Source organism: Rhinoraja longicauda, chromosome 14 (genome assembly GCF_053455715.1).
Source record: "Rhinoraja longicauda isolate Sanriku21f chromosome 14, sRhiLon1.1, whole genome shotgun sequence".
NCBI classification, from domain to species: Eukaryota; Metazoa; Chordata; class Chondrichthyes; order Rajiformes; family Arhynchobatidae; genus Rhinoraja; species Rhinoraja longicauda.
In genome coordinates, this window is record NC_135966.1 from 19,912,058 (window position 1) to 19,934,513 (window position 22,456).

At 43.4% G+C, this 22,456-nt stretch overlaps 1 protein-coding gene across 5 annotated transcripts in view; it reads left to right on the top strand.

The window, feature by feature from the left end:
- Positions 1-22,456, top strand: part of rnf44 (ring finger protein 44) — a 137,134-nt gene that overhangs the window by 103,093 nt on the left and 11,585 nt on the right. For 4 of the 5 annotated variants that reach the window (XM_078411530.1, XM_078411534.1, XM_078411535.1 and 1 more), the window contains 6 exons: positions 411-604; positions 4,039-4,285; positions 7,501-7,668; positions 11,766-11,936; positions 14,394-14,555; positions 20,013-20,119. In XM_078411530.1, coding sequence (XP_078267656.1) covers positions 411-604; positions 4,039-4,285; positions 7,501-7,668; positions 11,766-11,936; positions 14,394-14,555; positions 20,013-20,119 — 1,049 coding nt within the window. The remainder of the gene's footprint in view (positions 1-410; positions 605-4,038; positions 4,286-7,500; positions 7,669-11,765; positions 11,937-14,393; positions 14,556-20,012; positions 20,120-22,456) is intronic. The other variant, XM_078411531.1, reaches the window with a different exon arrangement.

Below are 22,456 nucleotides of genomic sequence, written 5' to 3' on the forward strand. Positions count from 1 at the left end.
TAGTCCGTCCCTGCAGTGATGCTACTCCTATAATACTCATGGTATGGTACTCCAGGATTTAGATCTAGTGATAGTGAAGAAGTAACGATACATATCCAAGTTATGTTTTAGTGTTCCTGTGCAACTGCTTTTTTTGCCTTGCTGGGTTGCAGAGTTTGGAAGTATTTATACATTGAACAGTACAGCACAGGAATGGACCCTTTGGCCCACAATGTTTAGACCAAACATGATGCCAAGTTCAACTGATCCCATCTGCCTGTACCTGCTTTATTCCCTGCAAAAAGTTCTACAAAAAGTTTTCTCAACGTCTATTGGTGTTAATTTTTCTTTTCTCCTGTTCATCCTTGCCTTTCTTTAAAGTACTTGTGGTTCTTGGATTACATTGGCTGTTCTTGTCTTGTTCATTGCAGAACAACGAAAGTCCCAGCCCAAAACGTCGGCGTCTATCTCATTCTGCCCTCGAGATCCAGAGTGCATCTCCTCTCCCGACGCCGCCAATGCGACCATGGGAAATAACAGTGAATAGGCGGCCTCCCTCAGCCCCTTTCAACCAGCGGCGATTCTCAGGGGAAAGGTGCAACACACCAGCACATCACAGGAGAAGGTAAGTGCTCCATTAGTGATAGACCTCCAGTGTCTTGAGGCATACACAGTCATTGCAGGGCTAGTTGGTAGTCGGGAAGGGATGGAAAATACCATTGCTTTGAATTTCCTGCTCCACACACACACATGCGCACACACGCACACACTCCTGTACAAAAATATACTGCTGGAAGTACTCAGTCAAGCAGCATCAGTAGGAGCAAAGTGATGGTTGCCATATCAAGTCAAGAACCTGTATGAGGACTGGATGTAGGATCTCGACCCGAAATGTCAACCATCCCCTTGCCTCCACAGATGTTGCAGGATCTACTGAGTTCTTCCAGCAGTTTAGTTTTTGCTCCAGTTTCCAGCATCTATAGTCCCTTAACACACGCTCTTAGGTTCTTAGTTGTCTACTTGTTCACTTTACATCACCTCCAAACAGATCAAATTAATAAGCCATCCCTTTTCTCTGGCACCTTATCATATCATCATATCATATATATACAACGCGGAAACAGGCCTTTTCGGCCCACCAAGTCCGCACCGCCCAGCGATCCCCGCACATTAACACTATCCTACACCCACTAGGGACAATTTTTACATTTACCCAGTCAATTAACCTACATACCTGTACGTCTTTGGAGTGTGGGAGGAAACCGAAGATCTCGGAGAAAACCCACGCAGGTCACGGGGAGAACGTACAAACTCCTTACAGTACAGCACCCGTAGTCAGGATCGAACCTGAGTCTCCGGCGCTGCATTCGCTGTAAAGCAGCAGCTCTACCGCTCCGCTACCGTGCCACTTCACCACTTCATTTCCTTGTTCTCCCCCACCCCTTTACAGGCATTGTTTTTGTTCTCTCCACCCCTTCCACACCCCGCAAAATAATGATTAGTATGGGTGCTAGAGGTTCTGGGGAGAATGCAGGAGAATAGAAACATAGAAAATAGGTGCAGGAGTAGGCCATTCGGCCCTTCGAGCCTGCACCGCCATGCAATATGATCATGGCTGATCATCCAGCTCAGTAGCCTGTACCTGCCTTCTCTCCATACCCCCTGATCCCTTTCGCAAAAAGGGCCACATCTAACTCCCTCTTAAATATAGTCAATGAACTGGCCTCAACTACCTTCTGTGGCAGAGAATTCCACAGACTCACCACTCTCTGTGTGAAGAAATGTTTTCTCATCTCGGTCCTAAAAGACTTCCCCCTTATCCTTAAGCTGTGACCCCTGGTTCTGGACTCCCCCAACATCGGGAACAATCTTCCCGCATCTAGCCTCTCCAACCCCTTAAGAATTTTATATGAATGGGGTAAGGAAGGAGAGATAGATCAGCCATGATTGAATGGTGGAGTGGACATGATGGGCCAAATGGCCTAATTTTACTCCTATCACTTATGGTCTTATGATAAAACACACAGGTTTCCACAAACAGTTTTGAGGGAAGGTCATTGGCCTGTTTCTCCTTCCACAGATGCTCCCTGATTTGCTGAGTCTTTTCCAACATTCCCTTTTAATTTATCGCTGGTGAGAATGAAACAGCTGCACTGCTTGTGAGCAGGTGGAAGGATGACAAGCAGTTATGCCTCAGAAGGCGGTGGAGGCCGATTCTCAGAGCTAGATAGAGCTCTTAAGGATAGAGGAGTCAGGGGGTATGGGGAGAAGGCAGGAACGGGGTACTGATTGGAAATGATCAGCCATGATCACATTGAACGGTGGTGCTGGCTCGAAGGGCCGAATGGCCTACTTCTGCACCTATTGTCTATTCAATGTGGAGAAGTAGGAAATACAACACTTGAAGGATGGGAACAGACAAGGCAAAAAGTAGTTGAATATGGAGAAATGTACAGTGTGGGAGTGTCGGAGCGCATTCTCACAGATCCCTGGGAGCAGAACGACGAGTTGATTCAATTAATAATTTGGGGTACTTTTATAAGCTGAGCCATATAATGCAAGGTTAGAGAGGTTATGCTAGAACATAAAACATACAGTAGATCTGGCCGCCTTTCAGGTGCACTGGAGAACGAAGGCAGTTTATGACAAATCATAAGCAAAAGAAAATTAGTGCCTTGAGGTCAGAATATTGAGTGTAGAAGTTGGGAAGTCATGTTACAGTTGGCTAAGACATTGGTGTGGCCACATTTAGATTATTGTGTTCAGATTTGGACTTTGTTATAGGAAAGATGTTGTCAAGCTGGGAAAGGTGCAGAGAAGATTTAAGAGGATCGTGCCAGGACTGTGGGGCCTGAACTATAGGGAGACTTTGAGCAGCCTGGGACTTTATTCCTTGGAGTGCAGGAGGATGAAGGGTGATGTGATAGAAGTGTGCAAGATCATGGGAGGAATAGATCCAATAAGCGCACAGTCTTTTGCTCAGAGTACGGGAATCGAGAGCCAGAGAACATGAGGGGGGAAATTCAAGGTGAGGGAGGAAAGATTTAATAGGAACCTGAGCGGTAACCTTTTTACACAAAAGGTGGTGGGTATATGGAATGACCTGTTGAAAAGGAGGTAGTTGAGGCAGGTACTATAATCATGTCTGAGATGTTTGGATAGGTCTGGAGGGATATGCACCAAGCCTGGACAGGTGGGATTACTATAGATGGGGCATGTGGTCGGCTTGGGCAAGTTCAGGCTGTATGACTCGGGTCTGAAAATGTAAGATGTGACTTCTTATGCCAAAAGTTTCACAAACTCAGGCACCATCTGTGGAAGGAGAAGCCAGTGTTAATGTTTCAGGTTGATAACCTGGTGCCCATCCAATCTCCAACATTCCCTCTATTCTCTTCCCCCCCCCCCCTTCGCTGTTCCGATGAAAGGTCAGGGACCTGAAATGTTAACTCCTGTTTCTCCTATCACAGCTATTGCTTGGTCTGCTGAGTATTTCCAACATTTTCTCTTTTGTTTCATATCTTAAAACCTGCCCTTTCCTAAATTTACGAGAGTTTTGTCAGGGCTGGAGACTTTTAGCAATGAAGGAAGTGTGGAGTGATTTTCATTCATTCAAACGGGAGGCTGAGAAAGGGAAAATATGTTATCGAGTGGTCTCCTGGACTGAATATATATCTTTGAAAGACCAACCCATTCATTGTCAAGTTTTGTGTTTTGACGAGCCTCTAACCATAGATGGTGGTTTCTTCCCTGCAGTGTTGCAAGCCTCTTTGCCGAGATCTTTTGTGCAGGAGAGGGCAGTTGCTTGGCAAAAACTGATGATTGAAAAGTTACAAGGGTAGGGGGGGGCGGCGGAGGGGAGAGGGGGGGGGTGGTGGGCGGGTGGGTCTTGCAGTTGGTAGTGTTGTCACGGTTATGGGGGCAGTGGGGAGTGGACTGGTGACAACTGCACATCCTAGGTCAGTGAAGCGGGAGAATTAATGCAGGTGAACAAATGTCAAAATGAGATTGTGGAAAATTGCGTAGATTCGGTGTATATTTTTAAATCTTTTCTCTTCACAGTTTCAGTCTTTTTACATTCTTGCCGGTTTGTTGCAGTCCTCCTGCGCGGCGCCAATGGGGGAGGCGTGACAGGCCTTTGCATAATCCCATCAACCAGGATGAAAACTACCACCATCCTCCATATTCACAGCAAATGCCTATAGATGAAAATCGGTCTTACAATCACACAAACCTATCACCACGTATGCTTCACCCCGCTGCCCATCCTCCACAGCAAAATCCTGTCATGGTGGATCTCCACGAACAGGTTAGAGTTACTCCGCTATTTTCGTCCAATGCTCTCTTAAACTTAATCGTTTCACCAGTGCCATTGGCACCAGTGGGAGTTTGCCAACTAAAAGCACACAACCTTTGGGGGGGGGGGGGGGGTCCTTTTTCACACAAAGGGTGGTGGGCATGTGGAATGAGCCACCAGAGGAGGTAGTTGAGGTAGATACTCTAACATTTAAGAGACACTTGGACGCACGTGGATAGGAAAGGTTTAGAGGCTTATGAGCCAAACACGGGCAAGTGGGACTAGGGTAGATGGGGCACCTTGGTCGGCATGGGCAAGTTGGAGCAAAGAGCCATGCTATATGACTTTGACTCTTTATGAACCTAATATTCATTAAATTAACTTGGTGGAAGTTGGAATAACAGTAAGATTAGTTTAGAGACACGGCAGGGAAACAGGCCCTTCGGCCTACCAAGTCCATGCCAACCATCATTCACCCTTTCACACTACCTCGATGTTATGCCACTTTCGCATCCACTCAATTAAAGCACTATTGACTATCCCTACACACCAGCGTGAATATACAGAGGCTAATGAACCTACAAACCCACACATCTTTGAGTTGGGGAGGAAAAAAACGGAGCACCCGGAAAAAAAACCCCCACATGGTCACAGGGGAGACGTGCAAACTACACGCAGACAGCACCCAAGGTCAGGATCGAACCTGGGTCTTTAGCACTCTGAGGCTAACTGTTGAATACTGCAAGTTTCCATAACCCTGCTGTGTGTCTTAAAGCTCTGAGAATGTAAAAGACATGATGCTTACGGCTCATTGAGTCCATCCAGATGGGTATCCAATTCACCCTTACCCCACTCATGATTCTGTATGCCTGCAACTTATTCTCACACCTGCCCACAAATTACCGCCCCCTTTGATTCTCTCTACTTTCGACACGCACAAAGCTACCTGCGCGTCTTTGGCATGTGGGAGGGCACCAGATCACCCAACAGAGACGCTCATAGTTTTGGAGAGAGTTCACAAGTTCCGCCTGAGGTCAGGATCGAGCCCAGCACCTAGTGTTAACAGCTATATCACTGCTGCTCCACACCTACCTAGAAGTTGGAAGTTTGCCTTCCTTTGATGTGTTGTATGCGGTGCCAACGCCCACTCCAATGTCCGCCCAAAAAATTCCAAAAGTTCGACGAAAGTACACGAAAAGCAACTCTGCAGCGTCTTGCACACAACAAACTTCTCACTAAACTTTGCTCGGGGTCTTGACGTCAAAGCTCTCAGCTGCAATGTTGTTGTTGCGCAGGCTACTGGAGAACATGACAACACTTAAAGAACCCTGCTCGCGGCAGCCACTGTACAAAGGTGTAAGAGACTGCCATGGCGGGGACGGATAATGCAGGGGGTATCACCTAGTGGGACTGAAGGACAGTGGCCCAAAACAACCCTATGTCATTTTATTTATTCGTGTCAGCACACAACTGTTTGCCAATAGCGAGCCAATTTTAGTGCCACGTCGTTGGCCTCTGCAAGATCCTTTACAGTGCATGTGTCATGAATGTACCCAAACCACGGTTTGCTGATCATTGGTTCGGTGATCACCGCGTGCATTGCAAAAATGATTGTTAGAAGAAAAGGCGGTGAGTGGTGAAAAAGGAGCTTCAGTGAATCACAACATAACATTGTCCAGGTAAAAGTGAGACTGGGGATCTAAGGCATCCTTGTTTTTGTGTAGAACCTTTAAGGATGTTAGTCAGGCATTCTTGTTTTTGTGTAGAACCTTTAATTGCCAGGTATTCCTGATCCCTACTCAGTATGTTCCTGGCTTTTTTAAGGATAATAACAAAGCTCATAAGTTATCCCAAAAGACTGTCCTGTCTGACTGCAATGAAGGAGATGAAGGAGTCTTGCACCAGCAATGCCATCAGTTATGAAGCTGAAACAGGACAATCATTAGCTACATTGGATTGAGTCACATTTCTCAGTACCCAGTCCAAATTCTTGATGGTCACTAACCAACCCAAAAGTTAACATTAGTGTGATTTCATGTGCAATTGTGCACAAGAAAAGACATGCACAGAATCCTGCTTTTAAGCAAATTTGTACAAGTTAGAACAAAGAGAGGGGTTGGGAGCTGGTACTCAAATTCAAGGATGCTTGGACCCAAGGTAGACACAAAATGCTGGAGTAACTCAGTATCTCTGGAGAGAAGGAATGGGCGACATTTTGAGTCAAGACCCTTCTTCAGAGATGCTGCCTGTCCTGCTGAGTTACTCCAGCATTTTGTGTCTACCATCGACTTAAACCAGCATCTGCAGTTCTTTCCTACACACGACGTTTGGATCCAGTTAGGCTTTCACCTGCTAAGAGCGCATTAATCTGTAGAACCACATTTTAATTATTGCCTTCTTTCAACATCGGGCCCATAAACCCTAGTCCCCGAGGACAGCCTCTCCAACTCTTACAGAATCTAGGTTTTTTCACTGTGTTAAGAGATCCTCGAATCCTCTCATCCCCACATCTCACCCAAAAAAAAGATTGGTATCCAGAATCCTTCATTCCAGCACTGCTAAATCTCATGCCCCTTTTTGCATTGCTTTGATATCCCAATGCCATCACACCTGTTGATAATCGGTGTCTCTGATAATTCGTGTATAATATGTGTGCTTTGCAATATGCTCATTATCTCTGCATTTTTCAGTTGCACAAGATCTTTCATCACTCATGCTTAAGTTTCTTCCCAGTCATTAGACGCTGACATGTTGTTACTGTCCAGGCTGGGATCAGGAGGAGTAATTATTTTTAGCTGAAGCATTTCAAATTTCTAAGAATGATTTCATTTCTTTTGTGTTGCCATCAAAGAATAGTAAGATATTGACTAGCCATTGCTGGGAACTTCAAATAATACTTTATTCTCGACATGATTTTGTTAATTAATTCCTGTGCAACTGCGGCCAATATATGGATTTGAAATCATTGCAGAAATAATTATAAATGTATTAAAATGTAAATGATGTGCATGGTTTGTAAATTGACCATTTTGGTATGATTTTTGGATATCAATTTCAGATCTGATATCTTGCTGCATGGTCCGTACAATATGAATGGTTTAATTAACTTTACCCCAATGTATAGACGGTCCTGAACAGGTTGTTGGTTGTACCTCAGGACTTTTTTTTTGTTTTTTGAAACGTAACATGCAGTGCTCCGACAAATTCTTCCTTTTGCTGTGTTCTAGATGCATCAAGGAACAGTCCCTGTGTCCTATACTGTCACCACAGTAACGGCACATGGTTTCCCACTCCATACGGGGCAACATATTCCAGGGTGCAACACACAACAGGTCCCGGCATGCTCAGTAATGTTCAGTGGACAACACTACCCAGTCTGCTGCGTTCCGCCACCTGTAAGTTTTAAGAATTAAGAAGATGTGGTACAATTACCCACTGTTCCGTTGCTGTTGTTCAGAAGGATAAATATAATGATTAGTGCTTTGTAAAATAAAATATATGATATTCTTCGGTATCCAAGCAGTTTCCGACATTAAGTTTCAGACATTCATGTTTTCAAATAATATTGGGTTTGAGGGTGGTATTTTACTGGTACACAGACATTTTGCAGTAGGAAAGTTCTAGAAGATCACAAATCGTGTTTTTAGTTTTTAAATTCTAGTTTTTTGTTCAATGTGACTTCAGTAAGTTTGAAGTTAAATCAGAAGGACGCATTGATTTTCACATTGTATTGAAAAACTAAGAAAATAAAATTTTCGTGTCATTTAAATGTGCCTACTGCAGTTGTTGATAAATAAAATATGTTAGTGTTATTTTTTTTCTTTCAAATTTCTAGTTCGTCTTCAATTTGTCACTGACTTGTAACAATTACTTAAGAACAGTTTTTGTGTTTAACTTTGGTAAATGTTAAATCAACTTTTCCACAAATTTATTTTTGTTTACCTTGCCTTTATCAGAATTATTGACCATTGAGACTCAAGACCTTTTAAAGTAAATTAGCTTTTTAGTGATGCCTCTATTTAATGTTTGCATTTAGTAATCTATCCCTGGTTATTGATAGAGGCAAGGGAGGAGATTTATAGGGGCCTTGAATAAGATCTTTGTATCCTCTAGCCACGAGGGAGCTCCATTAGGGGACTGGAAAGTAGCTAATGTTGTTCCTTTGTTTAAGAAGGGAAGTAGGGATAATCCAGGAAATTAAGGGTCAATGAGCCTCGTATCAGGAGGGAAACTGTTGGAGAGGATTCTTTGGGATAGGATTCACTTGCAGGTGGAGGAGAATGGAATAATTCAGGTCATTTGGCATGGTTTTGTCTTATTAACTTGGTTGATTTTTTTTCCGATGAGGTGACAAAGATGATTGATGAGGACAGGGCAATGGATGATATCTACATAGCTTTTGGTAGGGCATTTGAGAAAGTCCCTCATGGTAGGCTGATCCAGAAGATTAAGATGCTTCGGATCCACGGAGATTTAGTAATTTAGATTCAGAACTAGTTTACCCATGGAAGACAGGGTGTTATTCTGGTCCATGTCTGTGACCAGTGGGGTTCCACAGGGACCTAAATGTAGATGGGTTGGTCGGTAAATTTCAGGATCACACCAAAATCGGCAAAATTGTGGAGAGTGAGGAAGGCTGTCAAAGGATACAGCAGGATTTTGGATCAGTTACAAATATGGAAGATGAAATGTCAGATGGAGTTTGACCTAAGCAAATGTAAGCTATTGCACTTTGGGAGGTCGAATGTAAGAGGAAAGTATACAGTTAGTGGCAAGCCGCTTAACAGCGTTGATGGACCGAGGGATCTTGGGTTCCGAGTCCATAGCTCCCTGAAAGTGGCAACATGAGTAGATTGATAAAGAAGGTATATGGTGTACTTGTTTCCATCAGTCGGTGCCTTGAGTATAAAAGCCATGAAGTCATGTTGCAGCTTTATAAGGCTTTCGTTGGGTCACATTTGGAGCATCGTGCAGTTTTGGTCGCCCTATTACAGGAAGGATGTTGAGGCTTTGGAGAGGGTGCATGGGGGGGTTTACTGGATTGCTGCCTGGATTAGAGGGTATCAGCCACAAAAGAGATTGGACAAACTTGGATTGTTTTCTCTGGAGCATCGGAGATGGAGGGGAGACCTGACAGAAGTATATTTTTTTAAGTACGAGAACCTAGACACAGTAGACAGCAAGAACCTTTTTCCCAGGCTGAAAATTTCAAAGATTATGGAGCATAGCTTTAAGGTGAGAGGAGTAAAGTTTAAAGGAGATGTGTGCGGGCAAGGTTTTTACACACAGAATAGTGGATGCCTGGAGTATGCTGCCAGGGGAGGTGGTTGAAGCAGATCCAACAGTGGTGTGTAGGAGGCTATTAGATAGGCAGTAGCTACACAACGGATTTGGATTATGTACGGGCAGCTAAGATTAACGGTATCATGTTCGGCACATGCATTGTGGGCCGAAGGGCCTGTTCCTACGCTGTATGTTCTATTAATATTATACTGAATTGAGTGCATAAATTTTGATCTACAAGCAGAGTATGTACATTTTTGAACAATTTTGGATAATTTAACTATTTCTTCTTTCATAAAGTCACTGTAATTAATCCCTTTGCATGAGCAGCCGTACAAAAAATGCCACTTTAGTTTTCCTTTTTCTCCTCTATCTCATTTGTTTTCATTAAACAGATTAGGAATACAAGTTTCTCTCTTTTGTAGTTGGCCTTTCTGTCTCCAAGAGTGAACTAAAATCAGCATTTTCTGCAGAAATTATTTCAGCTTTTCAAATTTTCTATCAGATTCTAAACCGAGTGGGAGAGACAGGAGAGCAGATTTACAGCTAAAGTTTCCAGTTAAGGAATGCAACCTGACACTAGTTTGCTAATATTTATGTTCTAATATTAAAAATTAATCTATATGGATTGGATTTTCCTGTCGCAATGCAGATTACAATTATTAATTTATAAATTAGTCAGCTTTTGATGCCTTTGCAATGTGCTTAAACAGGAAATCATAAATTTATTGGCTTGTTCTGTGCCGTTAGAAACTGTGTATAAATGATATCTGACCAAGAGATTGAATACTGAACAGAACAGCTTGAAGTTGCTGCAATTGTTTCCCATATATATCTGCTAAATGTTGAATTAGATCAATCTCTTTTTAAAGATGTAAAATAATTTAATTAATTTCCCTACTACTGAAAATTCACTTTTCCAAGTTTAATTTCCATTTAAATTATTCTATGTGTTTTTCATTTTTTCCCATATCTTTAATCTCTCTCAATTCCCTTTTTCTTTAATAAAGCTCTTTTGTGTATATAATTTTACATTGAATTAAATATTACTACTCGTACACTATCTGTGTTGCTCATTAACAATTTTTTACGTTGAAGGATTGGTTAAGAAGATGTACAGATATTTAGTTGAATTAAATGTTTTTATTGTACTACTTATTTCAGACTCTGCTATTGACAGTTGTTAATGGGATTGTTTGCTTAGTGGGCTAATTCCGTAACTTGTTTTGCTTGGTGCAGATCTCGGAAGAGGTCACTGCAATATTTCAGCCCTGCAAGTTGCAATATGTTGTGGTGCAAGATTCAAGGGGGTGTCCGTAGCCAGTGTAATGAATGGCAGATATCAATTATTTGGGCCAAAAACAGAGTTTGACCCCTTGACTTACTGCCAAGAAATAGAAATGGATTAGTTTCCATTGTGTCAACTAATTTTATAGTGAAATCATGACCAACTTTGGTGATGTACACACTTCTTGCCAATGAGTTTATTTAAAATCTCATTTATCTGTATAAATGGAAATATAATGGATTATCCATGGAAATATAATGGAAAATCCATGGAAATATAATGGATTAATATTCTGTAAAACTTTCCAAAGATTGTGACTAGCCAACGAATCTCACTGTCCCAGGAAAGCCCCAGGATTAACCTTCTGTAAATCCCCCAAGTTCGCAGTCCTGTGGGTGGCAGTAATATGGACATTGGATTTTTCCCACTTGGGCAGGTCCACTCAGCGATGTTGCCCACTCCAGGGCATTCAATAATCTCTGCTGAAATTGTACATTTGAGTATCAGATGGTGGCATCTTTGGGCCTGACTGATACTCCCTGTGTCGGAAGAACTAATTTTTTGGTATGGAACAGTATTATGACTGGTACCAACCAGACACTAACAGAGCAAAGAAAGGAAATTCTTAAATAACCAAATAGCTATACCTTTCTTAATGACATGAAAACATGCTAGCTTATTGCACTTTAGTCTTTGCATATAAACTGTTTCCAGCTGTGTCTCTGAAATGGTACAGTAGGGAATTGTTCATAATATATTGTGAAATATGTAAATGGCTTTTAGACGCACATTTTATTTTAAAGTTCTGCAAGTTTAACAGTTTGAATGCCTCTGTTACTGTAATCCATCTTGTACTATTTGTGTTTTCTTCCAGGTATCATATTTCACGCCTTGTAAATGTGTCTTTATCTTGTTTTCCAGCTGATTCATGCATGCACAATGCAGCATTTGCCAGTCTCTTATCAAACCTACCCTCCACTTATCTCCAGTGAACATTTTATACTTCACCCTCCCCATCTGCCACCCCACCAACATCCTCACCTTCCCCCTTTGGGTCAGTTTGTTCCAATCCAACCACAGCACCCACGATTGGTAAGTCAAGTCAAGTTTATTTGTCACATACATATACAAGATGTGCAGTGAAATGAAAGTGCCAATGCCTGCGGACTACAAAACAGAATAGAAAAAAAAAATTAACACAAGAAATAAATTAATACAGTAAATTAAATTAGTCCCTGGTGATATGAGAGTTAACAGTCCTGATGGCCTGTGGGAAGAAACTCCGTCATCCTCTCTGTTTTCACAGCGTGACAGCGGAGGCGTTTGCCTGACCGTAGCAGCTGGAACAGTCTGTTGCTGGGGTGGTAGGGGTCCCCCATAATGTTGCTGGCTCTGGATCTGCACCTCCTGATGTATAGTTCCTGCAGGGGGGCGAGTGCAGTTCCCATAGTGCGTTCAGATGAACGCACTACCTCCGCAGAGCCTTTCTGTCCTGGGCAGAGCTGTTCCCAAACCAGATTGTGATGTTCCCGGACAAGATGCTTTCTACAGAGGGCGGTGATGCTGTAGAATTCATTGCCGCAGATGGCTGTGGAGGCCATGTCATTTGGTATTTTTAAATAGATTAGAACGGGTGGCAAAGGTTACGGGGAGAAGGCAGGAAATAGATTTGAGAGAGAAAGATAGATCAGCTATGAAAATCAAAGAAACCACATGGGCCCTTTGGTAAAAATGTATAATGTAGCTCCCCAAGCTCGCAAGCCCTGGTTCTGATGGGAAAAAAAGACACACAGTGCTGGGGTAGCTCAGTAGGTCAGGCAGCATCCCTTGAGAACATGGATAGGTGACTGAAGAAGCATCCTGGCCCAAAACGTCACCTATCCATGTTCTCCGGAGACGCTGCTCAAACCACTGAGTTACGCTGGCACTTTGTGTCTTTTTTTGTAAACCAGTGTCTGCAGTTCCTCGTTTCTCCTGGTTCTGATGAACAGTTTGGGCAGCTGAATTGACAATTAACTTTCTCGGTGAGCTCGGAAGGCAATGGTCTTGTAGAATGCCTTCTCATTTATCCGCTGGATACTGAGCATGTAATTCCTTTGCATGGTACTGTGGTCAGTGATCACTGTCTTGTACAGGAGGCTGAGCATCTGGAAGAGGGTTTCCACCAACTACAGAAGCCACATCAGGAAACTAAAGAAATGCTGTTTGTTACAAAAAACGAGATTTGTGAAGTGGATGAAATTCTGCGTCCTTTAGAGTCACGGAATATAATAAACTAACAAAGTAATTGTTATATTAGGGAGTAGGGCTAATACATTTGAAACCATTTGGCTAAAAGCACTTCAAAGCTTCTAAAATTGATTTAAAAACATAACAATTATACTTGCGTTAATACGTGAGGCCAAGTCAGGCTGATTGGGAAGTAGCAGAAAGGGTGTTTGCATTCAGGGTCCTGTATCCAACGTCAGCTTTAGCTTAGGGATACAGCATGGAGACAGGCCCTTCAGCCTACCGAGTCCTTGCTGACCATCGATCATTCGTTTACACCGGCTCGATGTTATCCCACTTTCTCATCCATTCCCTACACACTGGGGGCAATTTAGCTTGCAAACCCCCCACATCTTTGGGATGTGGGAGGAAACCAGAGTGCCCACAGGAAACCCACACAGTTGCAAGGAGAACGTGCAAATCTGCTTACACACAGCACTCGAGCGAGGACAGGGTGAAACCCGGGTCTCTGGCGCTGTGAGGCAGCAGCTCTACCGGCTGTGCCACTGTACCGCCCGCGTTGTCCGTTCTGCATCCTTGGATTACGCTGACAAGGAAAAGTAACCACAGGACAAATTTTATTCTACAGAACGAGCTATTACAATCTGATTTTACTCTGGAAAGAAAGAGGTTTAGAATAAGCTCTGCAAAGGAACTAAAAATATACTTGGAAAAAGAGAAAGTTTCAGAACATCAGGAAAGAGCAGTCAGCTGAGAGTAACTCAATACTTGTAAACACCACAAAGTTGAATGAGTTACATGACGAGTGTGAAGTACAAATACTTTTGGTGCATTTATTTTGGGAGCCAGGCATCCAATGGGCTGTTTCTGCACTGTGTTTGTAAACTATGATCATTTTCCCCAACCTTAGACATCTGAAAAAAGCTCAGTGATGCTTTGCTGGTGAAGTTGTTAATAATTCTGTTGCCAATTTTTCTGCTCGTGCCCAGCAGCGCATGAGGCAATATATCTTCTCCATTACTTTATGTCCAGGAGATTGTACTCCTTGTGGATACCATAAGTCGCACTTTAGGTGGAGATATGTGTGACCTTGATTCGCTGAGAGCCTGTGATGTGGGATCACTACTACATTGCCAATAAGACTTAAAACCACTCTTCAGAGTTTAAAGTTCTGTTTTGTTTTTGTTCAGTGGTCTTTTCACACTGTTGCACTCTTGTTAATATATCGTTTAGTTTTTTAAATATTTAATTTTGTTTATAGATGAAATGCAAATTGAGTAATTCAATTTTTTATTTTTTTTACATCTTGTTTCTCAATAGCCCTTGCAGAGGATAGAGAATGAAGTAGAAATGAGAGGGGACCAGCATCCAGTTGGGGGTTTTACATACCCACCTTCGCATCATCCCCCTGCCATGCCTGCTTCTGTCCCTCTGCAGTACCTTCCTCATGACCCTTTACACCAGGAATTGCCCTTTGGAGTGGTAAGTGTTCTCTCCTGAGGACAGTGTAATTTAGACTTTCTGATTACCCGACGAAGGTCACCACAAATCAAAGGTGGCAGCAGATGGAGAAATATGCAATCTAGAAATTCTCTGTCTTAATCTGCACATCATTCCTTGGTTAACACCATTTATTTTCATTTTCTATGAATGGCAGTGACCCATTTAATGTGATATAATTCAGAATCGGCCATTTCTGGTTTGACTGGAGTTAATATAATGTGATTTGCTTTAAATTGATAGCTCATGCATTTGTCTTGTGTTGATACTGTCTGAGACAGTGGGGACATCATTAACTGTGTCACCGTTCCCCACAGCTAATGAAATTGATGTTATTCAAGGAGTACTTCACTCTAGGATAAGAATCCACGATTACATAAGAACTAATTCTTCATGGCGTTAGCTAAGAAATTGCTGGCACAGAAGGCAACACTCAGGGAATATCTGAAAATGTTTAGTTTTAGTTTAGAGATACAGTGTGAAAACAGGCCCTTCAGTCCACCGAGTCTGCACCAACCAGCGATCCCTGCACACTTTCCTACATATATGAGGAACAATTTACAATTTTACCAAGCCAATTAACCTACAAACCTGTAGGTCTTTCGAGTGTGGGAGAAAACCGGAGCTCCTGGAGAAAACCCAATCCAAAATGGTAGCAATATTTTAATGAAAGCAGTGCTATCATTAATAAATGTCAAATTGTGACATTTATATTTTCCGTGTGTGCTTCATTGAGAATTAACATGGGCACCACAAAAGGAATGTTTACAAAATGCTCAGGGTATTCAAAGGAAGACAATGTCAGTATTCTTTGCATTTGACAGCAAAGTATATTATCTTCAACAGACAGGAACAATTTCATGTCCATTTTGCCCTGAGGAAAATGTGTGGTCTTTACACAGATGTAAATTGATGAATTGATTGCAAAAGCTTTCTCTTTAGTAAGTAGTAAATGATGGCGGTTGTTTTCTTTATTGATTGCTGCAAGATTTTGTTCGATAGAAGTACATGTAGAGGCACGGTTGGCCACTTAGAATCTACTATTGTACCTTAGTGTGTTGAGTAGAGGTTGGGACGTGGGAAGTTATAGATAGTAAGTATGATTTGTCCAAAGAGAATGTGATTTTGCACTTGTGTGATGTCCTGTCTACATTGGGATGGAAGATTGTCACAAAAGACAAGTTTGTATAGATATGCAAAAATAAGATATACTTCTACAAATGTTTCTAGTGCAGCGATTTTGGGCACTGCAAATGAGTTTTATCTGGATGTGGTCAGGTCTTTTTAGACATGGTGCTCTTCCATAAATTAGATCCAGAACCCATAGGTGCATGGTATGTGTACGCATGCAGGCTGCCAATCGCTCATGCAAGGTGTTTTTATGCATTCAGGACACCCGGACTGTTCCAAATACACCCACCAAGTCTGAGTCCAGTCCCTGACTGGAGAGCTGAGGCTCACTGTGGCTGGGAGCAAGTTGTCAAAATTCAGTTACTTCTTAGGTTAAATACATTCCTTGGTCCTCATGCCCCTAGCCATCACCCTGCATAATATCTGCCCCCATTCTTCTCACTAGTGCCTGCAGTGGCTGACAACTTCCCTACCCAAGCCAAGCACATGTCTGACCCCCACCACTGTAGCCCATTCACTTGTCCAGCCCATACCGTCAGGTAGTGTCTTGAGCCTATGACCACTGACCTCTTCCCCAAGACATCTGAAACCTGCCTTCTCTCTTCGACTCTAGACCTGACCTAGCTGAACCCTACCTACGCTGACCAATCTCTACATCCATGTACAACCACTGCTCTTCCACAGGGATTCGCAGCCCCGCGGTCTTGGTTTAGTTTAGAGATGCAGCACAGAAGCAGGCCCTTCGGCCCACCGAGTCCGCGCCGACCAGCGATCCCCGCACACTAACGCTATCCTAACACACTAGGGACAATTTACAATTTTACCAAGCCAATTAACCTACAAGCCTGTGCGTCTTTGGAGTGTGGGAGGAAACCGGAGCTCCCAGGGAAAACCCACGCAAGTCACGGGGAGAACGTACAAACTCCGTACTGACAGCACCCGTAGTCAGGATCAAACCCGGGTCTCTGGCGCTGTAAGGCAGCAACTATATCGCTGCGCCACTGTTGTGACGATGTAATGTTTCTGGTGCATGGAACTAGTGTTCTTTTGCACACTCTTGCATGCCTTTCCTTCCACAGACAGATTACTAAGGAATTATTTTTCTCTTACAAAGGCTTTTTTAATATGTAAATGCAAGATTTATTTCCTAAATTTCCATTTTATATGAAGATGTGCACAGTCCTTTGCACGCTCGTCACTCACAAACACACACTCGCGTGTCAGAGGATGGCGTGCGCCCTCATGCTGACTCTGAGGCTAGTAGCACAGACACACATGCACTTCTTTATGTCCAGCCTCCCGCACTCCCAAACGTTTCACTGTGAGGCCTCCCACGACGGCAGGCTGTATGGAAATGTGTAAGTATAAAATGCCAGAACGTGTAATACACCCACAGGGACTGGGGCTGTAAGTTCACGTCCAATTTCTGCTGGCAGGCGTCCATGCTTATCCTAATTGGTACTAGCGTGCAACTTGTCCCTGAGGTGGGTCTTGTTTACATGGATGCTGATTCAGCACTTGTTCCTTGGGCAGTAAGTGGCAATTTGACAAGGGGGGGCAGGGGGGTGGGGGGTAGGTAGGGGGAAGCTGGTTAAGGGAGGAAGAGGGCAGTGTCTAAGATTTCAGAGTTAATCTAATCTGCTGCTGTTTAGTAAAGTGTCTGTTGGCGAAACAAGAAAGGATGTTGTTTTAGTCACTAGCAGATTGTGCAAAGTTGTGCAGCTGGAAGAGCTGCTGCCTCACAGTTATCGTGACCCAGATTCGATCCTCATCTCAAGTGCTTCCTGTGTGGAGTTCCCGTTTCCCCTGTGACTAAGCGAGTGTCATTGGTTGGTTAATTGGCTGGTAGAAATTGCCCCTTGAGTGTAGGTGGATGGGAGAGCCAGGGAGCTCTTGATGGGAATTTGGGAAAGAATAATTTATAAGGAAAATTAATGATGGAAAATGATTTGTGCAGTGCGTCAGCATAGACTTTTTGGGCTAAAATGGCCTCGTTGTTAGGAAACGTGCAATTTGTGGATTTAAAGTTAATTCTTGTAACTTTTTTAATTATAGGAATTGTAACATGGGCCAGTCTACATTATTTCTACATTTATGAGATTTGTAAATTTTAAGATTAAATATGTTGTTGCAAGAAAAGTTGACTGGTCACTTAAACATATAAAATGAGTCATCAGTCAAGTCAAGTTGTATAAGAAGATAACTGCAGATGCTGGTACAAATCGAAGGTATTTATTCACAAAATGCTGGAGTAACTCAGCAGGTCAGGCAGCATCTCGGGAGAGAAGGAATGGGTGATGTTTCGGGTCGAGACCCTTCTTTCAGTCTGAAGAAGGGTCTCGACCCAAAACGTCACCCATTCCTTCTCTCCCGAGATGCTGCCTGACCTGCTGAGTTACTCCAGCATTTTGTGAATAAAGTCAAGTCAACTTTATTTGTCACATACATATACAAGATGTGCAGTGAAATGAAAGTGGCAACGCCTGCGGATTGTGCTAAACTACAAAACAGAATAGAAAAAAAAAAGAATTTAACACAAAAAATAAATTAATACAGTAAATTAAATTAGTCCCTGGTGATATGAGAGTTAACAGTCCTGATGGCCTGTGGGAAGAAACTCCGTCTCTTCCTCTCTGTTTTCACAGCGTGACAGCGGAGGTATTTGCCTGACCGTAGCAGCTGGAACAGTCCGTTGCTGGGGTGGTAGGGGTCCCCCATAATGTTGCTGGCTCTGGATCTGCACCTCCTGATGTATAGGTCCTGCAGGGGGGCGAGTGTAGTTCCCATAGTGCGTTCAGCCGAACGCACTACTCTCCACAGAGCCTTCCTGTCCTGGGCAGAGCTATTCCCAAACCAGATTGTGATGTTCCCGGACAAGATGCTTTCTACAGCCCCAGAGTAGAAGCACTGAAGGATCCTCAGAAAGACTCTAAATTTCCTCAACTGTCTGAGGTGGTAAAGGCGCTGCCTTGCCTTACTCACCAGTATGGCAACGTGTGTTGTCCATGTCAGATCCTCTGTGATGTGGACTCCCAGGAATTTAAAGCTGCTCACCCTATCCACAGTAATCCCATTTAACTCCAGTGGCGTGTACGTCCTCGGATGTTGAGCCCTTCTAAAGTCTACAATCAGCTCCTTAGTTTTTGTGACATTCAAGAGGAGGCTGCTGTCCTGACATCAGAGTGCCAGATCAGCCACCTCCTCCCCGGTAGGCCTTCTCATCGTTGTCGGAGATCCGGCCCACCACCACAGTGTCATCAGCAAACTTGATGATGGAGTTGGAGCTGAATCTGGCCACACAGTCATGTGTGTACAGGGAGCACAGTAGGGGGCTAAGGACGCAACACTGGGGGGATCCTGTGTTCAGGGTGAGGGGGTTAGATGTATGCCCCCCCTTCTTGACCACTTGGGGCCTGGCGGTGAGAAAGTCCAAGACCCAGGCACACAGGGGAGTGTTAAGCCCCAGTTTCAGCAGCTTCTCAGCCAGTCTGGTGGGGACTATTGTGTTGAAAGCTGAACTAAAAACAATGAACAGCATCCTCACATAGCCGCCATTCTGGCTGTCCAGATGAGAGAGAGCGGTGTGTAGAACCTGGGGGAGACCGCATCATCCGTGGGTCTGTTCGGACGGTATGCGAACTGCAGCGGGTCCATATTGTGAGGGAGGAAGGCACAGGTGTGGTTCTTGATCAGCCTCTCGAAGCATTTCATGACAACCGAGGTGAGGGCCACCGGTCGATAGTCATTCAAACAAGCTGGAGAGGCATTCTTTGGCACTGGTACGATGATGGATCTTTTGAAGCATGCAGGGACCACGGACTTGGCCAAGGAAAGGTTGAATATTGTGGTGAGCACTGGAGCAAGCTGGGTCACAGGTTCAATGCCACGTTTTTTTCTTCAGAGTCACAGGTTCCAGCGATATCAAACATTGTAGATTGGAAGTGATAATATAGGAATCTGAAGGGTAACTTTTTCACACAAAGGGTGGTGGGTGTATGGAACGAGCTACTGGAGGAGTTTGTTGAGGCTGGGACTATCACGGTGTTTAATAAACAGTCAGACAGGTACAGGTTTAGAGGGATATGGGCCAAGCGCAGGCAAGTGGGACTAGTGTCGATGGGACATGTTGGTCGTTGTGGGCAAGTTGGACCCAAGGGCCTATTTCCACCCTGTATGACTCTACGATGCTCTCCTGTTATTATCTTGTACCAAGTAATCTGAGAACATTCTGATCGTGGTCTGAAATGAACATTTCAAGAGAGAAGCTCTCAGAATTTTAATTGCCATGTCCTGTCTTTTCTTCAATAGCCATACCCACATGTTATGCCACGGAGAATGACTGGACAACGATACCGCTTACAGCAGCCTTTGCCGCCACCTCCACCCTATTATCCCAGCTTCCTGCCATATTTCTTGTAAGTGATCCTTTATGAGTATAGAGGAACAGCTTGTTGGATGTGTCTTGGAATATTTTCATTCTTTAGACCTGGAACAAAGGCAGGTTCCTTTAATTTTATAGGTGCAAGGAGAAATCTTAGTTTAGCTTTGAGATACAGTGCGGAAACAGGCCCTTCGGCCCACCCGTCCACACCGACCAGCGATCTCCATACACTAACACTATCCTGCACACACTAGGGACAATTTACATTTATACCAAGCCAATTAACCTGTAACCCAGTACGTCTTTGGAATGAGGGAGGAAACCGAAGATTTCGGAGGAAACCTACGCAGGTCACGGGGAGAACGTACAAACTCCTTACAGACAGCACCCGTAGTCAGGATTGAACCTAGGTCTCTGGCGCTGTAAGGCAGCAACTCTACCGCTGTGCTGCCTTGTCTATCACAGAGATAAACAACTCATGGATTTTATTTTGTGACACCATGCCTCGTGTAGAGATTTGTTAGTTTAATTTAATGCTGGAACATCATTATTTGCTGCTAAAGAGCAAGTAAATGGGGGTAGTTTTGAAGGGCAGGTCTCACTAAAACACAAGCTCACTGCACTGTTTAATATGATCGTGGCTGATCTATGTCGGCCTGGCTTCCTTTTCTGTTCCACTCACCATACCCCTGTATTTCTTCATCTATCAAGTATTTATCCACCTCCGCTTTAAATACTTCCAATGGTCCAGTGATGAGAATTCCAGACATTTACCCTGTCCATGAGAAGAAATTGCTGTATAACCCAGTTTTAAATACATGACCCTTATAGTGTAGGAAGAGACTGCTGTTGCTGGTTTATACCCAGGAAAGACACAAAATGCTGGAGCAAGTCAGGCTGAAGTCTGAGGAAGGGTCCCGACCTGAAGCATCACCTATTTTTCTCCAGGGATGCTGCCTGTCCCACTGAGTTGCTCCAGCATTTTGGGTCCATCTTCCTTGACTAGCAGTTATGTCCTTTTGACTGCGACTCTCCCACTGGTGAAAACATCCCAGTATCTATCGTCAAGATCATATATGCTGGAGGAAGGCCACCTAATTCATCTAAACCCCTAGGAATACCGGCCCAAACGATTTGTTCCCCCTAAATAGTGCAACCCTCTTATCCCATTATCTTGGTGAGTTGCCTTTGGACTGCCTCCAATATTTCTCAATATATATATATTTTTTAATGCTAAGGTGGCTAAAACAGTTTGCAGTATTCTAGGTAAGGCCTCGTTAACAAAACTTTGTACTTTTAAAATCAAACCTCTGCAGTGAAGAGTAAAATACCGTTTGCCTTCTTAACTACCTTTTGTGATTCATGCACCAGAACATGTGGACCCTTTGTATTTCACTCATTTGTAGTCTAGGTAATGCCATTTGAGAATTTTTCTTATGACCTTGCACTTCCCCACATTAAACTCCATGAGCCAGTTCTTTACCCACTCACTGTATCTATCGATATCCCATTCATTACAGATTATCCTTGTCATAGCATGCCCTTTCACTGAATTGGAAACTTCACAAACCATTCCTTCCTCAAGGTCATTAATGTAAACAGTGAACAACTACAGACCAAGAACCGATCCCTGAGGAACTCCCATTAGTTGCCTCCTTCCAGTCTGAAAAGGTTCCATTTCTTTCAATTCTGTTTTAATTGAGACAGCAAGTTTTCAATCCATTCTAACACACATCCTCTGACAGCAAGGCTTTTAATTTATGCACCAGCCTCCTAAGTGGCACCTTATCAAGTGCCTTTTGAAATCTAAACTAAATACATTATATCTACGGTTTCCCCTCTGTCAGCTCTCCCTGTTACTTCTTCCAAGTTTGTCAAACATTATGCACCTTTCATAAAACCATGTTGACTAGGATTAATTATATTCAGTTTTCCTAAATGATTGTCAATTTAATCTTTGGTTATTTACTCTAGCTCTTGCTTATAATAGCTGTTAAACCAACCAGCCTGCAGTTTACTGCCTTCCGCCTTTTCTCCTTTTGAACCAGGCAGTCATGTTTCCAATCTCCTGATCCCTTCCTGGAGTTTAGTGAGTTATATAAAATCTCAATTAAAAGGTTCACCATCTCTGCAGCCATTTCCTTAAAATCCTAGCCTGGATTCCATAGATTGCGAGTGATTTGTTTCATCGTTAGTATGTCCCCTCACACCCTAGTTTCTCTTGTCCCGTGTAATTGGGATTTTTGTAACTTCTGGCATGTTATTTGAAATTAGCATGTCTGCTATTCTGGATAGGCAAGATTAGAGGAATATGGACCAAATGCGGGCAGGTATGACTAGTGTGGATGGGGCATCTTGGTTGGCATGGGCA